Source organism: Triturus cristatus, chromosome 4_2, assembly GCF_964204655.1.
Source record: "Triturus cristatus chromosome 4_2, aTriCri1.1, whole genome shotgun sequence".
Taxonomy (NCBI): Eukaryota; Metazoa; Chordata; class Amphibia; order Caudata; family Salamandridae; genus Triturus; species Triturus cristatus.
This window is the reverse complement of record NC_140586.1, coordinates 284,120,878-284,136,272: the sequence shown is the minus strand read 5'-3', so window position 1 is coordinate 284,136,272 and position 15,395 is coordinate 284,120,878. Positions and strand designations below refer to the sequence as shown.

At 44.3% G+C, this 15,395-nt stretch overlaps 1 protein-coding gene across 1 annotated transcript in view; it reads right to left on the bottom strand.

Annotated features, from left to right (window-relative positions):
- Positions 1-15,395, bottom strand: part of EDEM3 (ER degradation enhancing alpha-mannosidase like protein 3) — a 326,937-nt gene that overhangs the window by 170,367 nt on the left and 141,175 nt on the right. The window contains exons 8-9 of the mRNA XM_085601522.1: positions 4,295-4,400; positions 2,990-3,087 (exon numbers count right to left, since the gene is read on the bottom strand). Of these exons, the coding sequence (XP_085457648.1) occupies positions 2,990-3,087; positions 4,295-4,400 (204 nt within the window). The remainder of the gene's footprint in view (positions 1-2,989; positions 3,088-4,294; positions 4,401-15,395) is intronic.

Genomic DNA, 15,395 nt, shown 5'->3' with positions numbered 1-15,395 from the left:
CTTACAGACATAAATTTGGTCGATTTAGTGTGTCGAAATCGAACTTTTGCTGTCTTTCCTCCGACCAGGGGCAAATGGGTTAGCATCAGTAATGGTCAGAACCATTGTTTCCCCTTCAGTAACTGTAGCTTGACGCTTTATGCTTGTGAGTAACTGCAGGTTTTGCTGAATCAATGTCCACACTCTCTTAATAAGAGACAATGAAAATCAAAGTGAAAAGCACACCTTTAATTTAGAAAAAATATATAACCGGAGGAGAAAGAATATTATATTAGCACAACTACCAGGGGAGCACCTGACTGACTTGAGCACCTTCCATCCCAAAATCCCACTGGCCAGTTAAGTTACAGTTTATAAGCAGTCCAGCAGGTTTGGTGCTCCTATTTTCGTTGTAAAATGGGCATACTATCACAGCACTCCACCACTTCTTTGTTAGAGACAAGCCAGCCCTTGGCCAGGGCTCGCCCACTTCTATCAGGAGTCCTTAATGACCGAAATGGCTGGTGGGCGGGGCTAGGAACAATCTAGGGAGGTGGGCAATATAGTTGTGGAAGTCCCCTCCATGTGTGTCTATGCAGTCTTGCAACAAGGTCAGAGTAAACTGTATTCCCAGGCAGCAGGACCCCTTAGCGACCTAAATTCATGCCACTTTATTGGTGGGCAGGGTGAGGCACAGTTAAGTGAGCTGTCCCCTCTGTGTCCCACTATGCAGCATCCCCACAAGCAGGTATTATTTTATTTTTAAATGACTAGCTGTTTAGGTTGATTAAATATATTCAAACACAAAAAAAAAAAAAAAAAAAAGTACACTTGAAAGCAAATGTGTATTTTCAGAAGGTGAGAAGGCGATGATTGGAGACAAAAGTATTACCATTTAAAGCATATTTAACACTAGTAGATGAAATGATGATTCTTACTGCGTATATAATTTCGCTGTTGCCAAAGGGCTTCTGGTGCTATATCGGTTATTTCCAGACTTATGCAAATGTATTTCAAGTTAATAAAGCGTTTTTGATATTGCTGATGTTCATCATATCTGCTGCTCACGGGTAGTCATTATTGGTAATCCTGCAGAGAGTAGCCACTAACGAAATCCTTTCTGATGCGGTCCCTACTGTGACACTGGTATCTGTTATCAGTTTAGGATGGCTTTCATTAATCTCAAATAGCTCTCAATATAGAACAAGCATTGGCATAGCCAATAGGTCGCACCTTTGGGGCCTTATAAGTATTTAGGTATGCAGCACAATATCCTTTGTGCAACAACATTAACTGTTGCATGGCTAAACACTCATAAGGTCCCAAAGGCGAGACCTATTGGCTATGCCAATGCTTGTTGTTAATTAGTGCTTCTGTAATCTTTGCATAGAAGTGCAATAGGAAAATTGGATGGAAGTTGGCAAAATTGTTGAGCTCGATCATTGGTATTTTTCAATAGCGGGGTGGGTGACTATGGCAGCTTTCCAGTTAGGGAGTACCTTTAATTAGGAAAGTGGGGAGTTACATAAAGTAGTCGAAAAAAGGAGTAATGGTGTTGCTGATTTTTTTGTTGGTGTACTGAAAAGACATCCAGAAGCAGAAGTTAAGGAACCTGAGATGTTGGCCATCTGATCAATCGTCACAGGTGCAAATAAGGTCCAGGATCCGAAGTTAGATTCTCTGTGTATAGGTCTCTTTGCCAAGTGTATTTGCAAAAAGTAGTTATCCAAACTAGTGATTGTGTTGTGAAGGAAATCAGACAAACTCATAGTTCTTGAGAAATGCACTCAGAAAAATAACCAGCTTTTATCCTTTAAAGCAGTGGTATAGTTCATCTTTATTCAGCTCGACCTTTTGGATAGAAAGTTTTCTCTGAAGTGTTTTACAAATCTGTTTGGTGCTTTAAGTGCTTCAGTGTACCAGAGAGCTGTTGGTGAATTTTGAGGTGGAATAATCTGTTTTAAGGATTAAATGTAGATTTAGCCATTCATTTACTACTCTAGAGCTGGAGTGAGGGATCCTACAAGTCGGAGAGGTGGGAGGCGGGAAAGAAAACAAGAAAAGCAGGATAGACCGAAAATAATGATGAAAAGAGGGTTGCAGTGCTGGAGTAAGCGGCGGGGGAGAAGGAACGCAATGCAGTGAGAGGGTGAAAGACAATGAACAGAGGTGGAGAGGAATGAGAGAAGGAAAACGATGGGACTTGGGGGATTGGTGAGTAAAGAGAAGGGAAGAGAATTGTGCCCTGGATGGAAGTATTTCTGTGTGCTTGTAATAAAAGTTTTTTGCAAATGGCGCATACGTACGGGATGTAGCATGATAGTGTAACTTCGAAAGTTTCACGTAACAAGCTTTTACCAAAATTCCCAACATTATGTGATATCCTGGCGCAATTCAAATGTCAGCTGTGCCAGGACGGAAGGTGGCCCACAAATACTAAATAAGTGGCAGCAGTTCATCTTTCCGAGATGGAACCTTCTGGAATGGTAAGGGAGGTGAAGAAGCGGAGTTGAGCTACTAGCCATGAGAATCACTGGTAGCGGCCCTCCAGCTGTTGCAGCTGTCACACTTCCTTAGGAGCCGGAAGTGTCAGGTCTAAATCTTCCAGGCAGTGTCAGCAGAGAGGCCACAAGTTGAATGTGCATTGAGAAAATACAATGCGACTAAACTGTGCACCGGAAAGAGGTGAAAACGAAGGGTGTTTACGGGTGCAAAGCAACCATTTAAAAGAAGCGTGCGCGCCTTGCGCTAAAAGTTTAAAAATGTGTTTGTTTTTTCAAAAGTCGTGCAGCGCGCGCGCTTGAGAGAACAGTCTGCTCTTTTTCAAAGCACATACTCGAGCTTGTGGCACGCCGCTGTGCACTCCCGCAAGGCGTATGCTGCCACAAGCACGTGTATGTGCTTTGAAAAAGAGCTGGACGACAGCTAAAGGTCTCCTATGCAGCGCATGCGAGCCGCGTAGGCGTGACCTAAAAAGTAGGGAACCTCTGATCTTTAGTAATATACTCACAGTGTTGAACCTTTCCAGAAAGCTGTCATCTCCAAGCAGTACGTAGGCTTTCAATAAATATTCATAATAGGAATCGATTCCAGCTCCAACACCACTATCTGGAAAAAGGCAAAAGGAAAAATGCTAAATGAACAAGTGGAACTGGTTTGCATAAAGACAAGCATATTACAAGACATCTCAGAAATGGATGCTAAAACATCTGTTCTGAAAGTATGAAATACTGCTTGTTCAAATGTTACTGTTTATGTATGTGTACCAAAATTAAAGGTTTGAGGAAAGGTCAAAGTCTTAATGTCCAATTTTTAATTTGACCTTTTTTAAAGATTTCACCTTCCATTATAAAACAATTCATTAACAATGGCGATCAAAAAGTACGTTACCTCCTGATCATATGAGTATCCACACTGCATCTTCAATTATGATAGTTTACAACAGCAGAGCATAGCGTCACTACACATACACTCGAACATCAAAAAAGTGACTCATTCCCATGTAATAATGCATGTATTAGAAGAATGTACATGTTCCAGGTAGCGAAGGTCCCATAGGCAGCCACAGAATGTTAGCGTTTCCCACATGCATGTTGAGCATCACCAGTGCTGTACATTTAGAACCCTTTAAGAAGGAAAAATATAACCTCTTTTCTAGAGTCTGATAAGCTAAGGGGAGCTTTTACCTGCTCAGTTACAACCAAGACAAGCTCGAGAAAATGATCACACACTGCCAACTGGTAAAGCCTTGAACCCTTGGTTTCATAGACCAAGGCCACCTGACTGCAAAGGATTTACATAGAAAGGCTCAGTCAAGATGACATTTACGTGACAGAAATAATTATTTTGCCAGCTCCCAGATGCACTGGAGAAAAGATGTTTTTGGAGCGGAGAAATAAACCTTTTGATAAAAAACTGCTAATTTCAAATAAAAAATTAGGAGGCTGTACGTGAGATCAGAACAGGATCAAAGCTACAAGCTGCCATATAATCCACCCCAAAACAACGTCTTAATCTAGTGGAGGACAATGTTATTGTATGTATTCTGTGTCAGGCTCTATGACCTTTACTTTCTAAAATATTTAAACCGCACAATCCAGTGCCCAATTTACACAAACGTTTTGTAAACTACCAGATGAACAAGGAGGTAAATAGTAAAAAACATAAAATCAACAACCCGTTAATGCTCGACAACGTGTAGCAAAGAAAAGCAACTCTTTTTGTCCACTTCAGGTGGTGCTAATGTTAAGCCCCAAAAAGAGGTGCACGCGCATTCTTAACCTGTAGATGTAGTCTGAGGAAGACGAATACCAACCTTTTCGCACCCAGTCTCCAGTATGTATGTTAATTGTAACCCCAACTAGATTGCTGCTTCGCTGCCGTTTTTCCCAAAGAAAGTCGAGTGCTTTCCGTGCGTGTTCCTGCAGCAAAAAAATGTAATGGAATATTTAATGGTTCACACACCAGGAAAGGAAGCAATTTATTCTGTGGTTTTGCATACGCTTTTGTTTTACAAGATCAAAATACATGTTTTCTTATTTCATTAACCTAGTCAGAACAAAAATAATTATTCTCCTTACGACACAGGGTGGTGTCTGCTTCTGCGATTTTCATCTTGGAGCCACTTGATAATTTTTCTCAGCAGAGGATGTTGAAGCAGGGGGATGTGAAGGAATTGATTTGGGGTCACATGGAGAGTTTGCTGTCCAGGATTATGCCCGGAGTTTGTGCCTAGTCAGTGGGTGTTGGCGTGGGTCTCAGTTTGGTGAGCCACCAGGGGAGTTGTTGGGTCCGAAAATCAGGACGTCTGATTACGTATAAACATGTTGGTGCTACATTAAAACCCCAAATCGGAGCTATTTTCTCTTGAAAACTTTAATTTGGCCAACTGCCTTTAAAAATTCACTTATTTTATTGCCATTAAAAGATGGAAATGCCAACCAAAAACACACAGGTATTTGATGGTTAAAAACCAACAAAGAACATCTTGGCTGGTTAAGCTACAAAGCCACTGAAAAAAGTTACTTACTTTTGGTAACGAAAATATCTGGGGGATACTAAATCTTCCTTCAGATTACTCATTTCATGTACATCTTCCAGGTGTCAGACTAGATCTGAAAACTTTTACTCTACTGTTGGCTCTTCAATGCTACCAGGTGGTGCCTTGCAACCAGCCCCAACGCTGCTGGCACAGGTGACATCTGAGCATATACGGCACTAACTTTTTCTTCTAATGGATACTTCTTCCCACAAATTCTTCACCTTACAAAGGAGTCCCAAAGCAATACCTTCCTGTGATGTGGGAACTGGCTACCACCGATTACGCACAGAAGTCATGCAAAACAGCTGTGGTAAAGTATCCGTTGTTGCATGCATGAGGGGACAGGCAGTTATGTTTATCGAAAGTATGCAAGAACGGCTAAGAGGCCACCTGGCAGATGTTAAACATCATAATGTCTCCGATGAGGGCAGTGGGCGCAGTCATGGCCTTTGTGGAGTGGGCACAAATGCAGTTTGAAGGCTCGTTATTGACCAAGGCATAGCAGATCTGAATACAAACAGTAAACCAATGTGAAATGATGCAACTGATCATTGATTTGCCCCGATTGCCTCCACTGAAGTCTACAGAGTTGACCATCCACTATGTCCAGCTGATTGTAGTCAATAAACAAAGACATCCACAACTAGGACCATTCTATGTAGCCTCTCGTCCGGTTGATGGAATGAGGAGGTATGAATTGTAGCCAGACCTATATAAAAGGAAGATAGCACTTTCAGTAATAATGGTGGACAAGTGCGAAGAACAAATTTACCTCAGTAGAAAACCTTGAATGCTGGTTAAACTGAGAGGGTCTGGAGATCACAGACCTACTGGGTTGCAGTCACTGCCATTAAAAAGGCAGTTTTCAGAGTCAGGAGTTCAATTGGGCAACGGTGCACAGGCACGTTCAAGGATTCAACATGGAACGTTCACATACAATTCAATTCCCACAGAGGAACAATAAACAGAGTAAGAGTAAACAAGTATAATAAATCTTTCATAAAATGGGCCACTAGCGGAAATTTAAACAACGATGGCTGGGGACCGTTTATATGGGGTCACAAATCTGGAAGGTAAGCTAAGTAACGTTTTATTTGGTTGAAAATAATTCAAGCCTTCTAACTAGTTTCACGGCCTACACTTATTACAAAGATCTGCAAAAAGGGATTTCATGGCACGTTCCCTGGCACCAAAGAGGACGTCAGCAATTTCAGATGGCTAACAGTAGGGCTATAGTTGGTACCACTCACTCTTATGCACATGCAGCAGCAGCATTTGGGGATTGGGATGAATGACGTGGCCGTACTGAGCAGAACAGAAGGCAGAGTTCCAACAGATTAGCTTACCAAATCCTCCTCACCCTATCTTGGACATCTAGGATCAGCTGTGACTGTTCCTTTTGCACCTTCTGCACGACACTCTGCAAAAATGGGATGAGCTGGACTCCTGAAGCTGGCCCTGTGATCAGTCGAACCTCAAAGCCTCCCCCACGGATCCATTAAGGGGTAAGGTATGACACAAACCTCATGACACTTCACTCTTCTGGACTGTAGAAAAGAAATCTATGCTAGGCCACCACAGCTTGACAAAGATCACTTCCCTTACTTTGGTATGAAGTTCCCTCTTGTAATCTTCCAAGGAGAGGCAAATCAGAGCATTCACTCTCACGGTGAGGTATGCTACTAACACAAAGATTATACGATTATTGGGCCCACTGCTACAGTCAAATCACCTCCCAGCAGTGTGTCCATAAACCTATGATCACCTGTCTGTTGATGTCATGGTCAGTGATGGTGGTGGTGTCGGATACAGCTTAAATGGGTCACTGAGCTGAAAGGGTGAACGTCTTTCATAGCAAGAAAGGTCACATGCGGGATAACATGCTTATGTGTAGGCACTGCTTCAACGCGAACCATAGCAAATGCACCCTCATGTCAACCAGGTGAGTGCACAGTCTAGTAAGGAAATATCTGTAGCAACTGTAGAGGTCTCAAGGGACAACCCACTGACAGGTTGGAGGGGCACATCCACCAAAGCAGGTCTGGGATAAATGAGTTGAAGATCCACACCCGAGCTGAGAGGTTCCTCTGATGTCAGAGCTACTGCTCCCCTAGGCATCAATAAAGTGCTCTCATCCCCGATCAGGCGTGCAGCTCCTACTTACAGAATGCATGCAGCCATTAGGCCTAAAAAGGTATATGACTTGCAAAACAGAAATGGAGTCTGAGCCAGAAACATCGGAACTCTATCTCGATTCTCCGCAAACCTTTGAGGTGAAAGAACAACCTTCAAAAGGGTCTAGCACCACTCCTATAAACGTCAGCCTCTTCATGGATGCGAAAGGGGACTTCTAGGTGTCAGTCAGAGTCAAGGTTGTGGAGTAGAGTCATGTCACACTGAAGATGTTTTTGAGCAAAGCAGGCAACCTTTCCTTCTCCAGCCAGTCATCCAAATTTGGAACTACTTGGAATCATGACCTCTTGCATTGAAGCCGCAACACCGGCCATAACCTAAATACTCCAGAGCAGTCATCAGAACAAACCGCAGAACTGTGAATTAATAGTACTGAGACCTCCGAGCAACCCTCAAGTAGCACCCGTGGACAGGAAGGATCAAGTAGGCATCCAGGAAGTTAAGGGACAGCAGCCAATGCCCCCCTATAATGATGTCCAGCACAAACTGGCTGAGGGACAGATTTCGAACTTGTCCTGATGTTTAAGAAATTAAGGTTTAGAGCTTAGAACTCGATCCTTCATGGGAACCATGAAGTAAAGGCAGCGAAACCCCATGACCATATCCTCTAAGGGCCCCACCACCTCTATAGCCCCTTGGCTCAGAAGGGCAAGAACCTACATATTCATAATCGAGGCATGTACTAGAGAGCACGCCCTGGTGGAAAAGGGAAGTCAAGAGAAGAGGGGAGGAAAGAAAGGGTAAGGCATACTTCCTTGAAGACTAGCTGGATGGTTCAATGATCCATCATGATTAACTGCCAATTTGTGCAGAAATGGTTGACCCTCCCTTGCACTAGGATTTGGTGATGAAGAGGCGAGGAGTCTGAGGTTTTGATGCAGTTGCACCAGTGGGCGATGGCAAGTACTGGAGTTACTGCTGGCATAGTCTTCATCCACCACTGCCTGAAAGTGGCATTGGACCAGCTACAAAGGATGAGGCTGATTGAACTATGTAGTCCAGAATTAGACCAAATATGTTTAGTACTTCTGGTAAAATTGCTTCAAAAAGAAGGTTAAGCACATCAAGAGTGCCGTCGCTTATCTATTGTTAAAGAGCTCTAGGAAGGGTGGCAACCTTTTCCCCAAATAGCTGCTTGCTGTAGAGGGCTTGCTCATGAGTTATTTGTACACCTCCTGAAAAGTCACTGGATAGCACCCTTGCATGCGATGCATCATCACAGATGTGCCCATGGATCGAGCAATGGTGTCTGCAGACTGCACTTTAGGGCCAAGGCTTTTTTACTATTACAAGTAATCTGATAATGGTTAATTTAGTCATCTAACACAGGGCTAGGACATAGCATCCCGAAAGACATGTGGCATGTGTGGTGCGAAGGGCATAGCTGGCAGAAAAAGACTTTCCACCCACTGAATCCAGTTTCTTAGATTCTCAGTCAGGATGAGCAGTCAGCAGGTGTTTGGATTCAATTTCAAGGAAGAAGCTTGTACCACATTTGTCTATGAGGGGGGACTGGGAAAAGAAGAATTTCAGGTCACAGGGTGCAGGCCTGTGTTGTCTCATAATTTGTCTGAACTGCTGGTCCCATCAGTGGTTTCCCCGAGGTAGCCTGGTGGGCTCTAAAATTGGATTGTTGAAATGTAGTAAAGATTGAGAATGCAGAGGAAGGTTGCAAGATTTCTCTTCAGATGCAAGACTTGACCCCAGTATATTGCCCAAAGTCAAACCAGCATCGTTATTGAAGACACTTCCTATAAATGATGAACAGATTGGTAAGGATGTCCCCATGGGGAGATTTATATAGACAACTTCCATTTTATATGTCCAAGAAGAAGTCAATATATTTGATGTAAAAGCTAAGGAGTTTACCCACCTCCTAATTATCCTCTGCATGGCCATAGTCATTGTGGAACATGACTGGAGCATTAGGACTGGACAGGAAGAGTTTAGCCTTGTGGGCAAATCTTTGGGCTGTAGGGAGACATTGTAACAACGGTTTGTCATTAAACAATATTGAACGTATTCGTTGCTGCTTGAATAATTTCAAACAACATTGAGTGTTGCAAAGGCAGCACTGAACAAGGCTCTGAGGATGGTATCAGTCAACAATGTCAGTGTGCATGTCAATGCCAGGAGAGGCATCATGGGTGTCACTGAGCACATGGGTGTTGGTGCCTCGGAAGGCATAGCTTTGTTAATAGTGGCACCAGTGACAGAGCCAGAGCAGGCTTTGAGAGGGGAGACGCCAGGGTAGCAGCTACCAGAATCACCAAACTTGTAGAAGCGAGCTCGGCCTTGGAGAATGGCACAGAGTGCACCACAGCAGTCTTGAAGGGGTTCAACATGTCTGCCAGATCTCAACATGCACATTGTCCACCTATAGAGATAAGAATGCTGGCTTAGTAATTTTCAACATCAGAACCTACTTAGAGGACGAGGAAGAGTTGAGTGCCAATAAATGGCATCAGGACTTCAAATAGTTGCACGTTGGACTGTTTTTATGAGGAATAAGAAGACTTTTCCTTTGTAAGTCACTTTTGGCCAAAAACGTCCCCTGTTGGCCTTCAGGCAGACTAATAAACAGGAGCCAAAGGCAGAGGGTGTCAAAGTCACCAACATGACTTGGTTAGACAAAGAGTCACACACATTTTTTTAGCTTAACGTTAATGTGAGATGTATTATTTATTTCGGTGTCTTGGTATAGTGCACAATGCAATCCCAGAGGAGTATCTCGGCGTTGTACTGATCATGGCAAGGAGATAACAGTCTAAAACAGCCAGGTCTTTAGCATCTTCTTAAACTTTATGAAGTCTGGGCAAGTGCAGAGATGAAGCGGGCATCTGTTCCAGTAATAAGGCACCACATAACAAAAGGATATATCCCTGAATCTTGAAGTGCGGATGCGTGGGGTCAACAGAAGTGCTTGATTAGAAGATCTTGGCTGCCTAGATGGCAGATAGTGGTTAAGGCAGGACGACAGATAGGCTAGGCGGGCCTTATGCAGAGCTCTGTGTGCCAGACAGCAGAGTTTGAAAACAACCTGCTTTCTGATGGGCTGCCAGTACAGTTTCCTTAGGATGGGGGTAGAGGTGCGTGCAGGAGGGCTCCAAATAAGTTGAGCGGCTGTATTCTGCACTATTTGCAACTTGGTTAACAGAGAGTAATTTATTCCTGCCAGTAAAGTGTTCCTATAGTCCAGGCGTCTGGTTATGAAGGTTTGGACAGGGTTTTTTTCTAGAGGAAAACAGGTGCCACTTGTGGCAGTGACTTAGTCTTTCATGGTGAAAGACTGACTATTTTCACTCCAAGATTTTTCATCCTCTGCTTGGGTGTGGGGCAGGACCAAGTCCCACTGGCCACCAGTCTGTTGACCACAGCTCGTTGGCTTTGCCAAATAACATGATCTCCGTCTTCTCGCTGCAGCGATTTCCCTCATGTAGCATGAGTAAGTGTCCTTTAATTTGTCTGGATCAGGGCCAAAAGAAATGAGAAGTTGTGCCATCTGCATACAATTGTTTGGATCATAGACTCCACAATTATACAGAATGCTGCATGAAAAAGAGAGTGGGGCACCCACTCAGAAGTGACTCATGCTTTCTTCAATGTCTTCACTGAGATCTCAATTAGCCAGTGCAGAATCACACCTACAAGGTTGAGGATTTCACATGCACAGTATCAGTAACTGAATTCTCTGACCTCTTGGGGAGAGGAGTTGGCTTAACGGCTAGGGATGTCAACCTAGAATCTGGGGAACCGGGTTCGAGTCTCGGCAATGACGCTGAACATCCTGTGATTCTGGGCAAATCACTTAATCACCCAATGCCTAACAAAAAATGAATGCGTCCTCATGTAACGCAACTGGTGCTATGTAAAGCAGTCTAATACCTGATACAGGTCAAGTACGCGCTATATAAAACTCTAACAAAAAACAAAAACAAAAAAAGCCATGTAACTCTGTCACCTGGGAGGAAAGCCAGTGGCTTATGAAGGTCCTGATAATGCCGTTTAAATCATTTTATAAGGCCGAAACACATCAACACATCATGGAACCTAATACAAAGCAAATACTATAATGAAAAAACATTATTATTTAGTGGTGCCAGTAGATAATTCATATGGACTACACTAAAGACTTTTCATGCATCTACTTCGAATTTTGTCTTGAAGGACTGAGTCGCTGACGTGTTGTAAAGATGCACTGATTCTTCTTGTGAAATAAGGTTGATTGGTACTCCTATATATTGGAGGAATTTTTTTATGTGCTAAATATAAGCACAAAATAAATGTAAATTAATGGGGACATGAAAACTTTGTACAGCGTTATTCTCGCCAAGTGGCATTCCGTGCCAGCACTGCTGAGCCTAACTAAATGGTGCTGCAGTTGTAGGGGGAAACGTCTGTTGGCAGGGTAGGAGTGAGAGTGGAGGGCATGTTGGCAACTGTTGTAAAAAAAGAAAAACAAACCTGCATTACCGTGGGGCAAACACCAGCATCAAGATGGAGTCTGTATTTCAGCCACAGTGAAATGCCCGCAAATCATTATTGATGCATGTTTGTCTTAGCATCCGTCACAGCAATATATTTACCATTAAAAAAATCCTATGAATGAATGTTATGCCAAGGCACAATTAAGAAACGGGCAGGTGACCAGAAGGTTTAGGTTTGTTTCAAATCTTTCGCTGGATAGCAATAGGTTTTATTTTAAGATTGGAGCCAAAACACCACATATTGAGTGGGTCCGTGAACGTCGTCTTGCGGCACTCGGGACCAAGTCTTAACCCTGAAATCTTAGAAGACAAAGGACCTAGTTGCTTTTGTGAACATTTTTATGATTTATTGAGGTCTGTATATACAATATCACCTGTCCCTTGTACAAGAACTGTATTGGGACCACTATAATACCGTTAAAACAAAGGATATAGGGAGGAGCCAAGATGGCGACCGAGACGGCAGCGTAGATTCCCGGCTCCGTGAACCTCCGCATCCCGCACGGATATCCTGTACTAGATCCTCAGCTTGCGCCATGGGATCGTGTTTGTGAAGGAGAGTGGCAACCGATCGTGTGACTCCGGGGTTTCTGGCTACTGTACCGCCTGAGAAATCTGCGGATGAACTTTGCGGCCCGTGCAGCCCCGGAGCCGGGACCTCGAGTGGACGCCTTGGCCGGGTGGCAGTTTAACAACAACGGCCTGTGGTGACTGGGTGGAGTCGGTCCACCGGAGCGGTGCTGCCCCCGGCCTGCATCTCGCCATCTCCCGTTGCTAAAGCGTAGTGGATCGAGGGCATGCCCGGGGGTGCAGTTCTCAGACTCTTCGGTGTTTGCCCCTGCCTTTGACGGTGAGCTGCCCGGACACCGCCCCTAGCTCGCCCTGATCCTTGCAGACTGCTCCCGGATTTTCGCGGCTGCTGGTCCTTGGTGGAGACGACTGTTGCCCGAGTCCACGCAACGGCTGAATTTGTACCTGCCCCCGGACCCCTGTCTCCAGCGACGTGGACTCCGAGGTGCTTGTCCCTGGGTCCCGGCCCCCATACGAGTCGGGCCTCCCCCGGCGGCCATCTTGTTGCGATGCAGCCTACTATCCTGTCCACCGTGTCGCAGCAGGATTGGGAGTGTGTGACTTTTGGGAGTGTGGCAGAGCGACCGCGGGGAGCAGTGCTGGGGTACGGCGACCTCCTTGAGGCCCTTGGTGCCCTTCATTTCTCCTTGGCTCGTGGCATCGAGGTCTTGGGGAGTAAGATCGACGGTGTGGCATCAGCGTTGGGACAATGGCGGCATGTTGGTCCACAGTTACACAGGGACTTCCTACACTGCACACAGGAGGATAATGTCGCGGCCATCCCTGCGATTAGTGCGCAGCCGGACACTCCGGACAGTATGCTACCGTATGATCGGCTGACTGAGGGTTTGATCTGTTCCGGAGGTAGTGGTTCCGAGTGGAAGGTGGTGGCCCCGTCCCGTGCACGACCTCCGGTCACCCAGGGACTTTACCAGCAATGTCTGTCTACTTTGGATGATTCAGCCTTCCCGGACCTTGTGTGCAGTGCAGATCCTGGGGCAGCACTGGGAAAGACGTCCCTCCGAGATGCGGACTGTGTTGGCGTTCTGAGACCTCCACCCCACCTGTGTGCGTCGCTTCCCGGTTGTTTTGGGACATCCCTTCACCTTGGAACATCGGACATGGCGCTGGGTCGAGGGGTAGGCATGGGTGGCATCGCCAGGAGTGGTCAGGGATGAGGCTGATCCCTCGGGGTGGTCATCTGGTAGACGGGCGGACTCATGGTTGTGTACTCCCAGGACATAGCTCCTAGCATATTCGGTGCGCAATGCTCCCCATTCCCCCTTTTGTGATGGTCGATTTGGTGCTACTTATTGTTTGCTGTTGGGATACCTTACCGTGCGGGAGGGAGAAGCCGGGGTTATGTTCTGAAGGCCCTCCTCCAGTTTATTATATTTTCTCCACCCCCCCGCCTGGTGGGGTTCTTTCTTATTCCTTTTTCCTTGTTTCTTCTATATTTCGGGTCTAGTTCCAGGGCGACAGGCACACTGCTGGGGGGAGGGGCCATACTCATTTGCAGAGGTGCAGGGTGGGGGGTTGGGGGGGGGACTCTTTTCTTTCTCAGTCTTTCTCTCTTTTTCCATGGCCTCCTTTTTCTTCTCCGTTTCTTCTTGTTTCTTCTTGTCTGGGATCAGCGTGGTATGCCTCTTTTGCTGTGAACCGTTGCCTCTCCATGTGTGCCACAGTTTCCTGGGGTTCTCTGGGCGTTAGGTATGGGGGCCTGCAGGCGCAACTGTTTTTGATATTCTTCCCCATCATTTCCGGTGTCTGCGCCATGGATTCGATGGATTGCTGTTTATTGCTAACGTCTATCCTGCGGCCTGCCCTTTATCGCTGTTGGGAAATTGTTTGGCACCTGATCCTACTGTTTTGTTTCATTATAAAATGAAAAACCCCCTTTTCTTCTGGTGTCCTACCTGTGCGGCTCCCGGGCCGAACTATCTCAGTATGAAGATTTTGCTACCGAGGTGCCGCATGTGCTTATATTTGATCTTATTGCTCTGATTGCTTAGCGGCCGGCCCTGGGGGGTTGTAGGCCCATACTTGTCAATGATCGAAATATCAATAAAGGTTTTTAAAAAAAAACAAAAAAAACAAAGGATATAGGACCATTATCTCAACATTCATAAATCTGATGGGAAATTACCACGGATGGAACACTTTGAAATCAATCAGCCCAACCTACGCACATTCCCCTTCTGTGGATTACAGATATTGAAACAGCAGCAGGAGAACATTTCCATTCAATGAAATTCAGATAGACAACCGAATAGGGATTTAAGTTTAAAAACATTACGTTAGGCGTCTATGGGAAAGACACTTTAGGAACACTCAAACCATGATAAAAACCAAAATCAATAACTGTTTCTTAAAAAAGATCAATACAATAAGTCCATGGTATTATGGGAGACAGTAGGCTCCTATTAACTGAAGAGCTTGCAACACGCATCATTGCAACACGCATCATGACAATATTGCTTTAGGAGGAATCATTGACTATAAAACTGACAATAAATATAAAACTATAAATATATAGGATGGTCTCCTTCCCTACAATAGTACTTATGATCCATAAACTAATAAGTACGAGATTAATACCTTTTATAGGCTTTAACTCCTTCCCTACAAGAGTAATTATGATTTATAAACGAGCAAGTAAAAGATTAATGGCTTTAATAGGCACTAATATAATGCAGATCGACTTCATTCCTTCAATCTTATGATCGATGGACCATGTTAATATAGCCGCCATTCGATAGTTAAACATTTTACACTATTTTCAACAATAAACATAATTGAAACATTTTCTTCTAACCAAAAATATGGAAATAATTAATTTAGAGATATATATAATAAGTGGAATAATGTGCACAGACTTAATACTTGTAGGAATTCATTAAACTGAATTCAATTACACCAAAGGTTAATATTACGATGAATCCACTATGAAAACATGGCTACTATTGCACTGATGGTAGACAACATAGAAGACGAACCCTCGTCTTTCTATGAAGTTAAAAAGGCGCAGATTGGAGACACCATTGAACCATTAGGGAAGTTAAACATTATACACTTCTTTCAACAATAAACATAATAGAAACATTTAATCATAAATAGGGAAATAA